Consider the following 21,222-nt stretch of genomic DNA (forward strand, 5'->3'; position numbering starts at 1 on the left):
GATGGCTCGCCTTCGTCTCATCCACGCCGAAGGAAACGATCTCTTTCGTGGAATCCGAACAACTGAAGCGTTGCCCCAAAACGTGCGATCCTTAACCCTTTCACTACGGCACTACGTTCACTGTGCTCCGTCGGAATGCTACCGCTGAACGGAGCACTGCGCCGAAAAGTATGCATATCGCGCTGGTGTGATCGATCTGCAGTAGCACCCTGATGTCGTCTACAGACGATACTCGTAGCGAAAGGGTTAATGTGTTAACAAGCTATCTACGAATTTGCGAGGATCGTCAGTTCGTCATATTGCTGCTCGCTGTGGTGATGACTAAATACAGTCTCCGTGAAATGCATTGTACCACAAATACCGATTGATCGTTCCATTTTTCTCGCTCTTTTTATCAGTTTCATGCACTTATTCATTCGATGGTTAACTGAAAAGCGAAAGTCGAATAATCCATCTCAATCCGATTGCTCCGCGGTTACTCAATTGAAATAGACAAAAAACACAAAGCTCGCCAACCGTCACTTTGCTGTTGTTGCCCGCATTGAGAAACTCGTTTATACTTTTTTCTTTCTTTCTTACGAGCTGCATTTCAGCACAATTCCCTTTAATAAATGCCCCTAAGATAATGGTGTGTATTCTCATTTTGCGTTTTCTCCTTTTACAGCGAATAAATCAAGGCGTCAAAAAAAAAACTCCAAAGAAAACAACAATACATCAAAACTTGGTCCGAAATCGACCGGACAGCGAAACAAAAGTGCAAAACAACAACCAAATAAAAGTGAAACGTCATGTGATAGCGCCAGAGTTCGACGATGACAGCGTTGGTAGTGATAATGATAATGTTGATGATGATGACGATGATCGTGTTGGCGGAAGAACGGGGTTAGAGTGGCGTTAGTGGCGCCCCCTGCCCGTGTGGTTCACAGTTACCAGTGCGCCGCGGAGAATTTCGCGCGAAGTAGGAGTTTTCTGCGAGCAGCGCGCGGAGTTCTGCGTCGGCATTCGGCGCGAGTGGTTGTGTTCGATCCATCCATCCGAAACAAGAAACAAGAAAAAGAAGTGGGTTCGGTTGTGGACAGTTGAAATATTCGATTCGCGTGACTGAAGCGGACCTTCGAGTGCAATATTTTGTTTGACCCCGATTTGTTCTGCTGTCAGGGACTGACCCACGGACCCCCGAGGATCATTGTTTCCTCGGACAAGGAAGGGTGTTTTGGAGTAGTCAGTGAATGTGCGCCGCTGAGGAAAGGAACGGGAGGTTAACTCAAGTGATTTGGAGTGAATCTGACTTGTGTCTTGTGGCACCATGGCGGTCGATCACATGCTTGAAGAGTTAATGGGAATGTTGGGTAAGTTCGGAGGAATTAAGTGCTAGGTGGTCGAGTTCAAAAGTTGAATCCGCGCTTTGCGTTGTTACGTGTGTGGTTAACGGGGCGTGTGGTCGTTGGGACCGAATGTGTGGACAATTAAAGGGGATTTTTGTTTCGTTCGATTGCAAGCGGTTGAATTGAAACGTTTCGGTGAAGTACCTTCAACTGGCTGCATGTTAATTAATGAACAAGCGAATGCTATATGGCGGTTAATGAGTGAAAAGTGCGGTTCCGTGATATTCAGCCCTGGTTGGGTTAGGGTTTTAGTTCTTAATTATAATCAACAATTGGAAAGGCAAACGAATTGGTGTGATGTTTTGAAACTAGTTTTAAAACGTAATACGTTACGTATAAATTAGTAAGAACTATGAATTCTCACAGATGAGCGATTAACATTTACACTAGGTCAGCTGCTTGAACTTGAAACTACTATGCATTGATAGAATACCTTCAGCAATTCACATTCAGTTGATATTTTCCAAGTTTTAACCAGCGCAAGGACGATATAAATTGCACAACCTTATGATTGATACCACACTATCTACATATGTTTTTAATAGAATTCATATCCAAAGTAAAAGTTTGCTTTGGATATGTTCCTCACGGGATGCTGTCGATTATTAAATGAGTTAATAGTAGCGAACAATCAAGAATTTCTTAACTTACATTCCACTTTTATCAGTCACATTTTCGTTGTAAACAGCCAGGTTTATGGATTTTTTTGACGTAGGATTACGTCTTTCGGGAACATATTCGAGTACAAATTGAAAATGGAAAATCGAGTACATCGTGAATTTGTCCAATTTCAAATGCTTATTGCTCAGTCATTCAATGATGGATTGATGAAATTTTTGCGTGAGTCGATTTCGGCACTTCATAACATTTTTTTTATATTGAAGAAAATAATATATATCATGAAACTAACTATCGAACAATTGAAAAATTTCAACCCCTATTCTAACGGAAATACTCACTTCTGATTGGTCGAAGTTGACGACACGGCGGGCCCCTAATAGATACATCAAACCCAATCTGGCTGGGGAAATCGGCATTGCAAATACATGAAATTAGGGGGACCTTTGGTTCCTACCGAAATTTTTTGTGTTCCCTGACAGAGACATCAAAATATACATGTCGGGGGCATTTTTGTATTGCAAGTAAGGTGAGTGATACGATTAATTCTAGCAAATAAAATTTAAATTTGAAACTTTAATGTTGGTTGCTTCGTGAAACTTCATATCAATGACCGATCGTGTATTGTGAAAAATTTAGCACAAATGTAAGTGTAAAATGTGTTAAAAATGACTTGATATTTTCATAGAATAAAAACCAAGGTGTGTTCCCGCTCGAGAACGGGTCGTTTGGTTTAAGCTGTCTGTTTTGTCGTGTACATTTTCACCCAAGGAAAGTTTATACGACGAGAAAAATTGGAAAAGTGAATGAATATTAGGAAAAGTAGTTTCCCATATGCTCTACATATTGTATTAGGCGTTGTTAGTCCAATTGAAATTCGCATTGGGTTGAATAAACACTCAAAAAGTAAAAATTATAAAATAAAATTACCTTTTCCATTTCAAATATGTTTTCTCTACATTAAAGTAACATGTTTTCACTGATGAGAAAAATTGATAATTGTGTTCGATGTTGATAATTATCTTATATTACATTGTACAATGGTCCAGAAGATGCATTTAAGTGGCAATTGGCATTTAGAGCTCGACCGTTATTATCTAGACAAAACTGTATTCGACAAAGTTATGACATATGATAGAGCGCTCATTTTTATGTTATCAAAAATAGGGTGACCAAAATTGTCGATGAAATAAAAAATCCAACTTTTTTATCTTTATAGATAGAGTTAAACATAGTTCGACAATGTTGTAGCCTCAATTATAGCCAACTTTGCAGAACAAAGATTTTTTCTATCTTTTAATATAATCGATTTAGCGCTTTTTTCCTAATTTAAATTAGAGTGACCATGAAAAAGTGAGTTTTTTTGCTCTAACTCTTATATTTCAAATTCTACAGCAAAACTGTCTTCGTACGACTTTTAGAGCTTATCAAGACCAATATTTTGCGATGCAGAACTTGTCAATATCTAAATCCTACTCAAAGTTATTGATGGTTTTTTACCCAAAAACTCATGTTTTCAATTTAAATTTACTTAAACACGAAAAATAACATAGTTTTAAAAATCACTCATCATGTAACGTGAACTATGTTCTTTCAAATGCCGCCAATAAACTATGTTTATGTTTGCCCCAAAAAGAATGACAAACAATTGCAGGGAGCGTATTTTTTGAAAAGAAATATAAATAACTTTGAGTAAATTTGAGATTTTGTCAAGTTCTGCATAGAAAAATGTTTGTATTAGTAAGTTCTGAAAGTCTTTTGAAGACAGTTTGTATGTAGAATTTGGAAAAAAAAAAAAAAAAAAGATAGAAAAAAAACTTTGTTCTACAAAGATGTCTCAAATAACTGGGACTACAACATTGTCGAACCATGTTTACCTCTATGTATAAAGATAAGAAAGTTAGATTTTCTAATTCATCGATAATTCTGGTCACCCTATTTTTGATAACATGAAAATGAGCGCTCTATTAATGTAACAACTTTGTCGAAGATAGTTTTTGTTTAGAGACTGTCGAGCTCTAATTGCTAATTTTCACTTAAATACATCTTCTGGATCATTGTGCATTGGTGAGTTTTTTTTTCTTTATTTAATCCATCTCGTCTAGGATCACAAAGGGCGGTTTTCATCATATCTTGTTCCACTTCAGTATCTTTTATCTAATACGCACCGTCCAACGACTGTTTACCATTCTTCTATTATCACCACTCGGTAAACAGTGGTGGAGTGAACAAACAATACCCAACAACCAAACAAAACGGCCCTTCCCAGGGTCACCAAATCATCATCAAAGAGTTTAACGATGTAATTTCTCAAACATATCCAAAATCAACAGATAGCCTAACGGAATCCTACGTCAACTATGCGGTCGTGTCTCCTGTGACTTTTTTGGACTGATCAGCAAAAAATGGGCCAATTTTTTTTCTTAATTATTTACAAAAATTTACAACTTCAAAGCTATGATACCTACAGAATTCATGTCAAAGGATGAAATGTAGGAAATTGTTTAAATTTTCACAAAAAATTAAATAAAAAAATATTTTGGAAAGAGATTCCACTGATAAAAAAGTTGTTATAAAAAATAGTTATTATAAAAATAAAATTAAAATAAATTTTTCTCAAAAACGTATTTTTTTTTAAATTCTCAAAAATACAAATTTGAATAGTCCATTTCAATTGTTCGATAGTTAGTTTCATGACATATATTATTTTATTCAATATTTGAAATTGAAATTTTGGACAATTTTCACGATGTGCTCGATTTTCGATTTTCAATTTGTACCCCAATATGTTCCCGAAAGACGTAATCCTACGTCAAAATGTTTTGCTCGTAACAATTTTGTGTGTAAAATCTCACGTTTGACATGTTCTTGACACGTTTCTAATAGAGAAAAGTAAGCAGAGCATGCAAATTGCGATTATTAATACAAAAAAATGCTACGAATTGAACATTAATAGCATTTTTTCAAAGAAAAACATGAAAAAGTAGTTGTTCGAAAAACCTTTTCCATGTAAATGTGCCTATTGTCCGATGTATGGAAAACTTGTTAGAAATTTGAAGGGCTATTTATATTTATTTCTTTCAGAATTTTGAAAGCATACGTTTTCGAGAAAAAAGGGCTACGAACATTATTTTCTTTCTGATATGAATGAATTGAGGTTTCTAGACATGTTACTCATAATTTGCACAGAGGAGTCTCAATTTGAAGAATTTCTACAGCCAGAACAATTATAGCATTTGCAATCATCTTCATATCATCATGAAATGCACTTTGTATCAGAATGTAATAGAAATAAGCCGTCTTACCCAACCTAATAACGATACGTCAGATACCACTTATCCCGTAGCGCACGTCATAAGCGAGAAGCCACAAACAATTTAATCGTGTAAATTAAATTATGGACCTTTTTGCGGGCATCGTCGATAAATAAATCAATCGCTTCCCGCTCCGACACAAACTGGCACTTGCTGGGCAAATATTTACATTCGGTTCAATCATCGATCGATCGCGATCCTTTCGATCGGATGCTTACCGCAAAAGCTGTAAATGTGAACACATGTGACAACTGAGAGGAAAAATATTTACGCGAGCTTCTCGCTTCATCCGTTGAATGCGCGATGTTGTGTGAGCTCGGTACAGGATTAATGCCTCTTCGTACTTTTGTTTTTGTTTATACTTAGTTGAATTCAAAAGATTCAAAAGATCTTTTCTTTACTTAAGAATCACTAGGTTTTTATTCTTCTCTAAAAAAATTTCAAGAATTCTAAATAATTCGTAGGCTTGTCGCCTAGCCATGGGTCAGTGTCCGATTTTTATATTTATTGGTTTCAGTACCAATAAATTGATGAGGTCCTTTCAAATGGAGTTAATATCGTACCTCAACTGAGCGTATAAATATACTTTTAATCGAAATGCTTCCGAGGGGTTTACCGGTAAACAAAACTAAGTCACGGTCCGGAATAATTTCCAACACCGGAACTCATCACACTCATCGGATGGCCTTCTGAAAGCGACTGGCGCGAAAGAGCGCGAAAAAAAACATGAATATTCATTCCGATTGAGTGAAACAACGCGTGCGGCTCTGTGCTAAAAATATATCTGCTGTGGGAGATTTGCTGCCAATGCCAACGAACATCATTTGGATACAGCAGATCGATTAGCAGACAATTGGCAATCAAAATAAACAGCGAACAGTGTTACAGCATTGGATTAAACAATTCAGAAATATGGTTTTCACTCGTAAGAAAGGTCGCTTCATTGGGTTGCGAATCAATGCTCTGAATGACTAGAATCGAATCGTTTTTGCGTTTAAAAAAAAACAAGGGGATGACTGCGGTCGATTACGGATGCTGAAATTAATACTTTTGCGGTGTGAACGAGTTTTTTTCTGTTCCTATCTTGTTGTCACATGGTATGAACACGTTCCCTCTGGAAAGTACAGGTTGAATTGAAAAAAAACTGATCCATCTCAATGAGATAACGTATTCAAGGTAAATCGATTTTTTATGGACCAATACTTTGCCTCACCGCGTGAACATGTTCCGATAAGTGTGTTATATATGAAATTGGCTACTATCGACTAGTTGCCTTATCTGCCAGATAAGGCTCGATGGTGCTATACGATGAATGTATAATGTGATTGATGGCAGATGCAAATCTTATATCAACAAACTTGTTAGCCGGTTTGTAAGTGATGCAATTTATTGCCGATGACAGGGTTCGGAAGCGAGTGACGCTTACCGTAATCTGTTAAACGCGCTCCGGTTGCATTCATCTGACGCCGGCACAATTAAGGTTATTTAAAATATGATTTGATTGGAGCAATAATGTGAGGATTAGCAGTTCGTCGTGTGCCACATTCTCAACCCTTAAACGAATGCTGGATGGTTATCTTATCAGTTGAATGTAAGTATTTAGAGCTCCAGACTTGCACGAAAATCAGTATATTCGACCGACAGACGGCGGGATATTTTTCGATTGTATGCAAAACTCAAACATCGCCTGCATTATCTCGTTCGAGTTATCGCTCCTTGACGACACCACCGTAAATGATACTCATGAACAACTGATCCTAGAGCAAACGGAGAGATATGGCGCTTGAGTCAGATACAGTGGAAGCTCATGATTCAGATGCACTTTTGGTGACGTACCTGTTTCCGAGAATAATATGCCAACAAGTTGACCCGTTATGATTACAAAGGTGTAACTTATTCTTTCTCATCTTGATTGTCATTTGCTTTGGAGGCGAAATCTGGGACGAATAATAATAATTCAATTTCAATTCATCTTCAATTTATTAGCATTAATGAAATATTTTCGACAGTAGAATTACACCTCAACTGATGAAACTCTAAAATCTCCTGCAATCCGGCATCTGATTGAATCAAATTTCATAAAAATTGTCAATTTTTGTTTCGCTCTTTTACTTAATCGTCATCAATGAATTCTCCTTCGGTGTTTTCCAATGAATTTTGTTTTTTGCTTCTTTAACATAGTTATTTTGAACCTTTCGTGTTTTCCGAAACTCATTTCAAGGATCGTTTGAAAAGACCTTGCAAAAAACATGACTTATGGTTCTTATAAATAAGTGCAAAATGAAAAAATGAAATAAGTGCAAAATGATCAGTCATTCTGCTAGCGACCAGATCGAAACGGCAGCGAGGCTTTTTAAATATTCTTTCTCAACGTCGCAACTTATCGAAATTGGCCTTTTGAAGGCTAGAGGCGAACAAACTGAGGATGTCTATATACTTCAAAACGTTATCATCATTACACTAATAAATCTGAATTCACGGAAGCCTTCTTCAAGCAAAAATTATGAAAATTAATTCGCTTTTGATTACTTCCAATAATGTTTTAGATTGTGTCGAGATTTTTAAAACAACTCTTTAGTCGAAAGTTCTAGTGACGCTGGGTTTACGTGGTTTTGTAGAAACAGTTGAAGATGGGTGATTTACGAGATTTGTGTCCTTGTTATCAGTGCACGTAACGCACTCAGTATGCATCGTGTTACTCCACCATCGATATCTACTCTGATAACGCATCAAATCACCAATTACTACGCTGCCGTTCTACGCATAGTTGTCCCATGTTCCAAAATCAGCAACTGAAAAAAACGCAATCAAAGTTTTCTCGCATATTTGTCTACCAAAAGCTTCAAGCATTTCAATTTAGCAATACACCGGGTTTTTTATAAGCACTATACTATTGCTTAATGAAATGTGATGAGATCCCCTCACTGAATCAAACAAGCTTGATTTCGGGTTTAAAAACTTATGGTGGGACTGTTATGCCTAGAATACCAACATGGGACAATTGAACTTTATGTTGTTTTCTGATATACCGGGAACAAACAATATTTTTTTTGTGTTTTTCCGAGAGATTATGCACAGAAACATCGTTTTATGAAGAAATGAGTGATCTGCAACACCTTCGCAGAATATAAATCTCATTGTTATTAGGCATTCGCTAACAAGGTGTACACGTGTTCGTTCTTCCAAACCAGAAAAGAGTACATTAGCTCTGCTGAAAGTGTGACATGAAATTCTTCTACTTGAACCGATTTATTCGATATGGATCTACAAAAAATACATGGCGGGACAGTTATGAATAGAATATCAACATGGGACAATTGAGCTTGATGTTGTTTTTTTAAAAGCTGGGAACAAACTATATGTTTTTTGTGTTTTTCCGTAAGATTATGCAAAAAAACGTTTTATGAAGAAAAGTGAAAATCGTCAAAAAGTAACATGGGACAACTATGCGTAGAACGGCAGTACGTGTGATTCAGTTATGCGCTAAGGCTCGCGCAGGGCTTACGAATTCCGTTGAATAGTTCTTAGATGTTTGGATATCCGTCCGGTAGCTTTATTTTGCGATTTGCGAAGCACTTTGTTTTTAATTTTAGGTTATGAGTTTTATTCTCATGATTTTCTATGCTGGCTACAAAAAGACGACCATCTTAGCAACCCCTTGTACACAACCAGTCATTGCATAACGGTATGAAAACCAACGCGGTTCGGTATATTCGATTGATTTATTGATAGCATATGTGTAGACTTTTGTAATTTCTCCAATGTTTATACATTTTTGTTTTGAGCTAAACATATTTTTCGGTCAATTAGTAACAAATAGCTCATACACTCTTTATCTTAACAAAGTAATTGTGATACCACTTCGTTCTGCCGGCTAAGTATTAACGCTCAAATTCTAGCCCCCTAAACATAACATTCTCGATTTAGAAATTTCAAACTTACACCCCAGTATGGATGCAGAAAAGATGTGGTAAAAAATACAGAAGCACTCTCCACCAGACGTCATAAAAATCGACACGGTACCTCCATTGAACAAAATTGCACCACTGGGTACGATATGTATCTTTCATTCTTTCTTCGTATCGAGTAAAACAGCTGTGTCTGACATCAGCATTGCGAAAGACTGCTGTCGGATAGCTGAAACGAAACTGTGACTTGAATAATGATGATAACGGTTTGAATTCGAGAAACTAGCGAATTTCTCGGTTCATTCGCCTCTAGTCTGAAAAGGGCTAATTTGAGAAACTAAACTAAACTCTCGTGAAAGACTGATGAAACTAAACTGATGAATCATGAATGCTGTGAAACCACGAGTAACTCGTTTATAATAAATATATTGAAATCGAGCGGAGTTTAAGTTGTAATGGGCTGCCCGAAAAGATATTGCCGATTTTTTATTACAAACAAAATACATTTTTCTACATAGAATAAATGCATGAAGATGAGACGTACATCACTTTAAAGCTCTCAAGGTATGTACGAATTGTGGGATGAGCGAATAAGGTGAGACAGTTATAGCTGACAGTGGTGTCAATGTGCATTCTGGACATCCTCCTCCCTCTCTAAAAAAAAAATGAAATCTGGGGAATAAATTGAAGAAAGCTTGTCTCTCTTCAGTCTTTTTGTGTTTCTATCGGTTCTTTGATTTTGCCAAGAGACATAGTGATTTCGAAACGATCCACAAATCAATGCCAATGTTCCCTCAAAGATCTCTGAGTCCTTATCTCTTTTTTCGTTTTTTTTTGTCTTGGGTTATTGTTTCAGTGTTTTGTGACCTTCTACTGTGTCAACCCGGAAAAGCTCTCAGCAGCAAGAGACCCCTCGAACAGGGTCTCAGGGTCGGCTTACTACTGGGTAATTGGAGGGGCTTCACGATCAAAATTCAAAGAAATATTTTCACCTTTTTTATATATATAATTTGGTTTATTTGCTTACGATTTGGCGAGTTGTTCCGAGGTGGAGAGAAAGACAGGCGGATGCGTCGTCGGATTCGTAGGTTTGCTGTCCCACAGCGCTGGAGTCCACGGCTAGTCGACACGTGGACGGTTGACCGTTGCTCGGCGTCGTCCCTCCTTGACGGCAATCGACAGGCCCATAACGATACCGGAATGGCACTGCCGAGAGGGGCCCTCCTTAGTGCTTTTGGCCAACCTGGCCAGAGGGTTATCACTGGTCTTTTACGTTTAGCCGTAGAAGCGGACCGCTAGGTCTAATGGTGTGCCGGTCAACCGGGAGTTCGTCGACGGAACAGCGTCCAAGCTTTTCGACCGAACTCTTGGACAAACGTCCGTCACACACCATGCCTGAATCCAAAAAGCCCCGTTTCCTCTGGCGGATTCTTCCTCGAGCTCTATACAAGTTTTATGGTACAGCTTCCATTTCACGCATATTCCTGCTGACCCTCCCTCGCAATCTTAGTCGTATCCTGCAATGCCAACTCGCCACCATTTTCGCCCGTTTTTACAAACTTATTTACATACCGATTTTATTTACATCCCTACTTAACAAAATATATTCCTTACTAAAAAAATTACAAAAAGGTGACAGTATTTACAAAAAAAAAAAACAAAAACATACTAACATTACTGTAACAAACGGTTACAGTTTGTTATCCTAATATTCTTCGGGATAACTGCTGTCTTAAGGGCAACCAGTGTTGCCACATTTTAATCTGTACCAGAGGGGTTAAAAATCTTCCTCATCTGTACTTTTTCGTCCAAAAATCTGATGCTACAAATGCTACATATACATTTGCAAGTTCGAATCTAGATTGCGTACCATCGTGAATTAAAATTTAAAAAAAATCGCTCCAAGCGATACTGCGGCGCAAAAGTCGTCATGTACCTTAATGTTGCTTTGTTCGTATGTAAGAAATTTCGCACGCGGAAAAGATCTTTACTAATCTGTACTTTTTGACGAAAACCTGTACTCTGTACCGCACAATATCTGTACTAAAAATAACGAAAAAATCTGTACCTTTCCAGATAAATCTGTACGTGCACTAAGTGCAACGTTCTGTTTCATTTTCTTTCGACTTGGGGTCTTATCTGATTCCTCTTCGATATTTTCTGTTTTTTTTGCAGTTTATGTTAGTCGATCAATCAAAATATTCCTACCTTTCACATCTTCAAACATTCTTCTGTCTTCTCCACTGTCTTCGTCCATATTTTGTGTCCACGAATCGATGCCAATGTTCCCAAATTTTATTGGAAGGAATATTATTAAGACTTCATCCACTCGTATTATTCGGGATAATCGTTCCACATCGCCAATATCTTTACATCCTTATATGTCCCTAATCCTCCGTTGTCACCATTTTCAGAGGTGGTTTCTTCTCTTCGTAGTCCGTTCCGGTCGATAAAATCTTATCGAATTTTTTCGAGTCACTTTGAAATTCGGGGGCACGAACCTATTTTTCACGGAACATATTTTTATCTAGTACCGTGTGGTCTCAAATTCCGAACACTTAAGCTTTGGTGGCCATTAAACAGTGTCTCATTACTCAAAATGGTACTTTGTCGCAAAATTAATTTCATTTTTGGATACAATAGAACCTTCTTTTTCATTTGACTTCAAAAAAATTGATTCACAAATATATTTTCATGGTGAAAAACTAAAAATTACATTAATCACATTTGTCTCAAATTCCGAACACCATTTATGTCACTGATTCATATTCCGAACACTTTTGTCTCAAATTCCGAACAGCCAAAATGCATTTGTTTAAAAAAATCATAACTTTTGAACTACTGGACCGATTCAGATGATCGATATATCAAATAAAAGGGAATAAGCTAGTCTTTTGTGGAAAAATATTTTACTTGCAAGAAAATTTGATATGGTTTTCGTATTTATCGATTGTGTTCGTTTTTTCCAGTTCACATGGTTTCGGGACCAAGGGCGCAATATATTTTTATATTTTTTCTTGAAACTTGAGGAGTTTTTACATAACATATCCAAAAATCAGCGGTGTGTTTTTTTATCGTTTTTGAGTTATTATTTTTCAAAGTTAACATGATTTAGTCTTCGTTCGATATTCCTATGCGACTAGACGAGATCTATGCGAAAAGGATTCCTTTATTTTGAAAATTGAATATTTTTTTCAAAGAAGACTAGCTCATTGACTTAAATTTAATATGTCAATTGTCCAGATCTGTTAGATAGTTCAAAAGTTATGAATTTTTCAATTTCCATTATCCATTATTAATGAAGGAAGGGGTGTTATAACTTCTAACTGCTACTTGCCTAATTATTTTCTAGTTTTTAGTACATTGCTATGTTTAATCACAATGCAACCGTTTAACTTAAAAAGTTTTTTTACTTATTTTATATTCTAGTTTTTAGTACATTATCTGTTTCAATGTAATATTTCTCGGGGAGGCAAAAGCCTTAAGTGCTACGCCTCTTAAAATCTAAAAAAAATATAATATTTCTCTACAATTAAACCATTGTACTGTATTCTATTAGTCAAATCTCTTCATTTGATATCAATATTGAGTGGATTGCAAAAAAATACATAGTGTGTTCTCCAAGTCAAGTTCGTTCGTTTGATACCCATATCCCAATCAACATTTTTTTTTAGATAATATGAAATCAGCTATTTTGTAACGGTGGTCAAATTAAATTTTTCAAGGTCATGGAATAAGCAGTTTTAAAATGACAGCAGAGCTAAAGGTATTTAAAAAATTTCAGAACAATCGGTCAGTTCCTATTGGTCAAATTTCTATTAATGTGGGACAACCCTACAGACATATATACATACATACAATCAGTTAAAGTTAAATAAAAGCGTTTAAGAAAGTAATTTGCTATTTTGTGATTGAGGCCATCTTGGGTTTGGGGTTTTCAAGTTATGTCATCTGCTATTCAAGCCCTTTTATTTGATACCTATAAAAATTGGGCCTTGAGAAAAAAAACCGTCATTTTGTGGTGGTGGCCATTTAAAATTTGCATTTTTCATAAATAATTGTGTTCTACTAGTCTATCCCTTTCATTTGATACTCATATTGATGGGGTTTTGAAAAACAATATTTTTTTTTTCCAAAATATATATTTTTATCAAGGCTCATATGGCGTTAGCCTGACGGGGCCGGAGTTCAATATTTTGACAGTTTTTCTATTATCTATGTTAGTTATATGTAACCGATTACTCGCGGTCGGCTCGAGGTTAGTATTACAAGTGTTCTCGTAATTGGGATGTTGCTGTCTCCAATGCTCTGTACGTGTGCCCGACACGGGATACTTCCTATTGGGATGCAGCTGACCATTAATCAGCAACGCCCTCTAGTATGTACCCCATATCTAGCGTGGTGCGTCTTCTCGACTCGAGGAATCCAGGATAGAATGGTCACTAGCCGGCGCAATCATCAGCTCGTGTAGAGTTGTCATGAGCGGTACAACCTTTGGCTCTTGTTGAATCATCAGTGGACTACACAACCTTTGGCCCGTGTATCTGTAAAGAGTGTGTGTATGTATTGCCGCGACTAAGTAAAAGTTTATAGATCGGATAGGAGGGATATGAAACAGGGTCATAGCGAAGGAAACATCATTAAACGTTGACATCGGCGTTTCTGAGGAACAGGTATAGATGAAGCAGAAGAGAGCTGAGAGCGAGCAGCATGGAACCGGATACACGACCAGACAATATGCTCGATGTCGTGGTAGCCATCGCCACAATCACAAAGATTGTTTGCTGCGAGCCCAATGCGATAGAGATGCGCGTTTAGGTTGTAGTGATTGGACATGAGCCGAGATATCACGCGAATGAAATCACGACCTATATTCAATCCCTTAAACCAAGCACTCGTCGAAACCTTAGGGATAATCGTGTGTAACCAACGATCGAACTCATCTTCACTCCACATGCGCTGCCAACTAACGAGTGTGTCCTGACGAGGAATGTGAAAAAATTCATTATAGGCAATTTGCCTTTCAAAAAGTGTGCCTTCTGAAGCGCCCACCTTAGCTAGCGAGTCCGCTTTCTCATTCCCCGGAATCGAGCAATGAGAGGGAACCCATGCTAAGGTAATCTTGAATAATTTTTCAACCAAAACTATCAATAGATGTCTTATTCTTGTTAGGAAATAAGATGAGCGTTTATCAACTTTCATTGAGCGGATTGCCTCTATTGAGCTGAGACTGTCTGAAAAAATAGAATAATGATCGATCATCTCTTGAAACGAATCTGTGATCTGAAGCAGTGTTTCAATGATCCCTAGAGCATAGTATATCGCACCCATTTCTGCGACATACACGGAACAAGGATCTTTGAGTTTGAAAGAGGCACTGGAATTTTCATTGAAGATGCCGAAGCCAGTGGACCCGTTTATGTATACGGCAACAAACTATATGTTTGTTGACGTTTTGTAAAGGTGGTTATTTTGAGTTTGCTTTTCTAATGAATAATTGTATTCTACTAGTCAATTCCTTTCATTTGATACCCATATTGATGGGGTTTGCCATTTTGTAGTGGCCACCATGTTGGATTCGTATTTTTCATAAAAAAACTGTGTTCTACTAGTCAAGCCCTTTCATTTGATACTCATATTAAAGGGGTTTTGAGAAAATATGTGATCTGCCATTTTGTAGCGGCCGCGATCTTGGATTTTTAGGATCATCAGTTTTATAGTGACTGCAGAGATAAAGGTGTGTTCCAAATTTCAGATCAATCGGTCAACAGGAAGGGGTCAAATTTCTATTAATGTGGGATTAATGTGGGGCGCTACAGACAAACACGTTAAAACATGTTACAGGGCAAGCTAAATAAAACATTACTCGCGTACATTTTTTGTATCGCCCATGAAACTTACTCACAAATATAAAATAGCGTGCAGTGTTGTGTTCAGAAATTCTGAAAAACTTGTGAATTTTGTTGATATGAACTCGTTTTTCTGAATGTTTTTTTCATAAAATTGAACTCGGAGACAAAATAAACCTAATTTTGGGTAAAAGTTTCACACAAATTTCACGCTATTTACTAATGCTAACGCGAGGACCTTCATAGCATACCTGTTAACTGTCCAAGTTCGTTGGGCCTGGACGACAACCATGTTTTTCACTTTCCCGGATTTTATTTTTTGAAACCTATTTGCATTCTGGAATTCACACATGGACGTTGAAATAAGATGGTTTACGCGGGAATATAAAAAAAAGAATAAAGAATAAATGTCGTCAGTATATGGTAAGAAAGTTAGGGCTTTGTATATTCACGATAGTTTCAACACGCCATTGGACCAAAGTCATTGATGATCTTCGAACATTTTGAGTTTGATAATGCATACAGGTTATAAATACTGTGGATAATGGTGATGAAATCGATATCACATTCAGTTGGATTGTATCATTGATAATGTAATGTTGTGTAATGTTCTACATTACACAAGTAAAACAAACCCTACGTAATCAACTAATAATATAATTTGTTACAACATTAATACCAAGCCATTCTTCAAAATATACATACCACATTGTAAAATGGCGATTTTCTAACCTTTTTAGCATAGAAAAAATACGTGAAACCGGGAAATTCGAAGATAAATTCTGAAAAATTTGAATGAATTTCATACCAAAAAAAGTTTCGTTACCACGTTGTCCGGAACATTGTTTGTAATAAATTAATAGCCCTGTAAGATCGCGACTACTCAAACTATCATAATCTGATTTACGTGGACATATCCTTTCGATCTTCTAAATCAGCAGCCTAAATTCATTTATTGCATTTTTACATAACCAACATTCTGGACCACAATTACACAAATTGTTAGTAGTGAGACCTACATGATAAAAACATGAATTGAGCACAAATTGATTGGACAACATATAATATAATATAAAATTTATGCCTATTATCGGTAATTGGAGAATAATTCATTTTACGCATCAACTCACATTATGAGCTAACGCCCGAATTTAGGCAAAAATATTGCTCGTTGCGTCGGGGAGGAAGCGAGTGGATAGTGCAATCGAAAGAAAACATACAAAAATCAAATCGTCAAATTGTTAAATTTTTTTACCATATTCACTGTTCATGTTTCAATCAAAAAATTTTTTGGATATATTTCCTGTCTAATGATATATAACACACTATATGTCACAATAACCATTTTGAGTAATATGCGTTTGAAAACTCTTAATAAATCGTTACATTTTCGTAGAGTGACCCCTCTATATAGAAATCAAAGACATAGTCCTATGTCAAAACAAAACATCATCATTTTACTCGCTGCGCCATCTGGTAGTAAGTCCTCGCTCTTAACGCTCGTCAATTCATTTCTAGTCAACTCGAGTCATGTTGACGACAGATGCCGAAGTAGACCTAGTCGAAGCGAAGCGACTGAGAGGAGTTTGGATTTTTATGTTTCGCCTTCGAAAATGTTGGACCCTGTTTGTAGCGATAAAATTCAATGCCTCTCATTCAAAGTAGACTGAATCAATGTGAAAGGAGCAGTACTTCTTGATGATTTGATATGGTATTGGATATTGGTGTACATTACTTGGCATTACTTGGCAAATCAAACGCGGTCTTCGAAACTTTGTCTGGCAAATGTCATGATTGAAGATGAGCCCATGAATTCACTTTGATAAGCGATTTCCCCTACACGACAGGATAAACCGAATCATCTCCGGTGGCTCTGATCTTTGATATGAAGGAGGCCTCCATGTTGATAGCAATCGGGATCGGGAAACTCAGGAGTCTTGGTCTTGAAAAAAAAAAAGGATGCGGATTGTACTGGAAAATCAAAAACACTTGAAATACTTCTAAACACTGATTTATTTTCGCGATGCTACACGGGTTCATTAGATACGGAATGCATGCTTTACAATCACAATTCGCCGAAAAATAAAAATCGGCATTGCGTTTCTCGCGAGAAGTGATCGAAGTGCCCGTATAACATTCACTCGCCTCCTGACTTCTCAACTATTTTTCCCTGTGGGTGAAAACGGATGTTTTTCCGCGCAAATCGGCGAGCATTTCGATCTCTGTTATATATGAAACAAGGTTCTTCCCACGTACGTATAACATATCATCACAGGAGAACGGTTGATCATGAATTGAGTCGTTTATATATCGTTGAGTTTGTCTCCACCCAAACTAAAAGGATAGAATACTTTGTAGAATATTAAAAAAAAGAGGAAAATTCGAAAAAAAACCGCAGTCATTTTTGTTGTTTTTTTGTGTATTGAAGCTTGCACAGTTCTAGTTTAATGGAGTCGCAAAAGTAAATATAAATTTATCAAAGTTTTACCTCTTAAAGGATTCTAAATTGCTCAAATCTGTAACACAACACTACTCGGGCAGCAGCAAGAAACGGAGAGCCAGACACTGGGAAAAATGACCTTAAATTTGGATGAGTGATATAAATCCAGCAAGGATCGAGTTCATGCAGATCAAGCCTAAACACTCGAAGTCATCGGAAGTTAGGTTAGGTTATTCATCGAATTTTTCTCATTTATATAAATAAAAATGATTCGGTGTTCATATATCGGAATTTGACTCCAGAACGGATCAACGGATCTTACTGATTTTCTGCTTTTATCGATTAACTGATTCAAACTGCATTCATGATTTCTTACAATACCGTCAGCTAGGTGATCATTATACATTATAAGCTAGATGAACAAATAACATTATAAATACAGCTAGAATTTTGAATCAACAATTAGAGAATGTGGCTGCCAACTTGAGTTCGCAATTCGACTTTCACTCGCAGCACGATTAGCCTCCGAGATTCTACTGTACAATCACATGGCTGTATTGTATTGTATTGTATTGTAAGTGTCTATCATGCACCACAACATGTCTGAATGGTTCGGCGATTTTATGTTGGAATAAATCGTTTATATGCTCAAGCATGTACACAACATATAACCCAGGTATCAAAGCATCACTAGAATGAATTGATTTATTTTATAAATGTGGCACAACGCGGAAGATAATACATCGCCAAATAATCTTAAACTGCTAAAAAACAACTGTTCATAAAAAAATACAAATTAAATCATCACGACCGATTGATTATGGGCAATCCTCTGATACTAACTCTAAATACCGTAGTTCCATTCGGAAAACAAACACACGCCTCTAACCAACGCGTCAATCACGCCTGTTCGAACGTCATTCGAAGGTCATACGCCTTGCCAGACGATAAACATTGTCACCGTTCTCAAAATAACCATTCCGCCGTCATAACGCAAATCGCAAAACCCCGCTAATCAAACCGACTCTCTAACGTTTCCTTTTCTTCTCTTCCCATTACCATCCACAGGAGATTTCGGCCGTTATCAGGCGTTTCAGTTCATACTGCATCTGCTGGCCGCGGTAACGGCGGGCCTTCACATGCTTTCGCTGGTCACGGTGTCGGCCGTTCCCGAGCATCGGTGTTTCATCGAGGGCATCGACAGTCTCAACAGCACCACTTTCGGCCTCGATGCCCTCGGGGAGTACATTCCACTGAACAAGGACGGCGCGCTGGATTCGTGTCGGATGTTCCAGCAGGGTACCGCCGCAAATGCGACCATCTCCTGCAGTTCCTATGTGTTCGATACCACCTACTACAAATCGTCCCGAGCGATTGAGTGGGATCTGGTTTGTGACCGACGATGGATGGGATCGTTAGCTCAAACGATCTACATGCTTGGTGTGTTCACCGGAGCCGTTTGGTTGGGTGGGCTTGCGGATAAAATCGGCAGAAAGAAGGTGTTTTGCTGGTCGGCTCTGCTGCAGCTGATTCTGGGCGTTGGAGTGGCCTTCACTCCGGAGTACTACTCGTTCCTGGTGATTCGGTATTTGTATGGTATTTTTGGTAGCGCTGGTAGCTACATCACTGGATTCGTACTGACGATGGAACTGGTTGGCCCAAGCAAGCGAACACCGTGCGGAATCTCGTTCCAGGCAGCGTTTGCTGGTGGAATTATGTTAGTGGCTGCATGGGGAGCGTTGATTCCGGACAGAATGCTACTGCAAGTGGTATACGGATTGCACGGGCTGCTGCTCGTCGCCCATTGGTGGATAATGGATGAGTCTCCACGCTGGTTGTGGATGCAAGATCGGAAGCGCGAAGCCATTGATATCATTGCCAAAGCCGTTCGCATGAACGGACGTGGTTTGAACGTCGACAAAGAGTATTATCTGTCCAAGGACAAGTCCAATTACGCTGTGGAGGCCACCCCGAAGACTAGTGCAGGTTTGAGTGACCTGTTCAAAACCCCGAATCTCCGCAAAATGACACTGAATGTTTGTCTCTGTTGGTTCGCCAACTCCATCACTTACTATGGTCTCTCACTCAGCTCGGGAAAATTAGGCGGAAACCCGTACTTAATCCTGTTCCTCATGGCACTTGTGGAGATGCCAAGTTACCTCGCAATCATTTTACTGCTGGATAAACTAGGTCGCCGCTCCATCACCAGCACCCTCATGATTGTCGGTGGAATTTGCTGCATTGTGGCCGCTTATCTAAACCGTGGAAGCACCGAGTCCACGACGGTCGTCATGTTCGGAAAACTCTTCATCGCTGGCTCGTTTGCAGTTATTTACAACTACTCAGCCGAGCTGTTCCCCACCGTTGTGCGGAATTCTGCCATGGGTCTCGGATCGATGTGCGCTCGTTTGGCGGGTGCTTCCACGCCGATGATCATCCTGTTCGATTCGTTCGACCCGAAGATTCCGGCCGTTATTTTCGGGGTTATGTCGCTCATATCCGGCAGTTGGGTTCTATTCTTGCCGGAAACAATGGGCAAGCCAATGCCCCAGAGTTTGCAGGATGGTGAGAACTTCGGCAAGGGAGACACGGCCTTCTCGAGCTGCATGGGACGGAACAAGACCTACACCGAGGGGACACCGCTGGCTCAGCCAATGGTTCAAATGCAAACTATTGAGCGATAAAAGGTCGGATTTGCTCGGAAAGTAATATGACGTGAATTTTGTTAGTTAATTGAGTTTTTAGTATATGCGAGTAGGTAAACAATAAAGTAAATGAAATTATGGACGGTTTATTTTAATCGATCTTTTATTTTCGTTGTAGAACAATACGTATAGCCGATTGCATGTTATAAGAAGCGAAATGAATGTATATATTCTTTTTACGAAGAATAGAGTAAATATTGTTTTAAGATTACTTCGTGGATACTCATTGAGATGACATTCTTCTAGTGGTATTTAGGTGGTTATTTATGGTTATCATATGAGCTGTGAGAAAAACGAAAACACAAAAAAATACAAAGCTTATGGCATAATCTCCTCTTTATGGAATACTAGCTGACCCGGCAAACATTATTCTGCCAAATAAATTATTTGTAGTGAATATTTTGGTGATTGAATAAATAATAACTGATGTATTGTAAGTATGTTCGAATAGTTTTACGTTTTTGATCCATTCGTTGATGAAGATCAAACGAATGTGTGGCTATAAGAGCAGTGACATACAGAGGATTCGAACGCTTTAGACGATGACCGTCGACAACAATAAAAAAAATGAACTGTCAACAATAAAAAAAATGAACTGACAACAATAAAAAAAATCTAAATCAAAATCAGACAACTTCATTGGTGCTGATATTTCGGTCAATTTGTTGGTGCATTATTTCTTCATTGTCATTCAATCGAGAAGTAGTCATATCGATATTCTGAACTTGAAACACAGCCATATTGCTTCCCTTACTCACGAACTTTTATTTGTATATTTTGAAATCTGAAATCTGTTCAATTCTAATTTAATCGATCTATGGAAATGTGGCAAGCAATTTTTTCGCTATCAGATTAGCAGACCGAAAGCAGTTTCAGATTGTTAACATTTGAATGATGATTATTACTCCATGTTATTTGAATACTTAGATGACATAGTCCTGACCCTAACTCAACTTTTTTTTCTATATTTTTTAACTATATTTCCGCCAAACCTTTATCCACT

General features: G+C 37.9%; 1 protein-coding gene across 3 annotated transcripts; it reads left to right on the forward strand.

Moving 5' to 3' along the window:
* Positions 1-685: 685 nt before the first annotated feature.
* Positions 686-20,430, forward strand: LOC129768664 (organic cation transporter protein). Of its 3 annotated transcripts, none has more exons than XR_008741709.1 (3): positions 686-1,349; positions 18,583-20,272; positions 20,338-20,430. XR_008741709.1 is itself a non-coding variant. In XM_055770446.1 (2 exons), the coding sequence occupies exons 1-2, from the start codon at positions 1,307-1,309 to the stop codon at positions 20,196-20,198; spliced, it is 1,659 nt and encodes a 552-aa protein (XP_055626421.1). In that variant the 5' UTR covers positions 686-1,306; the 3' UTR covers positions 20,199-20,430. The 3 variants fall into 3 exon arrangements, 1 of the variants encoding a protein (XP_055626421.1); XR_008741710.1 differs by having other exon boundaries at positions 18,583-20,268; XM_055770446.1 differs by having other exon boundaries at positions 18,583-20,430.
* The last annotated feature ends 792 nt before the right edge of the window (positions 20,431-21,222 follow it).

This window comes from Toxorhynchites rutilus, chromosome 2 (assembly GCF_029784135.1).
Source record: "Toxorhynchites rutilus septentrionalis strain SRP chromosome 2, ASM2978413v1, whole genome shotgun sequence".
Classification (NCBI taxonomy): domain Eukaryota; kingdom Metazoa; phylum Arthropoda; class Insecta; order Diptera; family Culicidae; genus Toxorhynchites; species Toxorhynchites rutilus.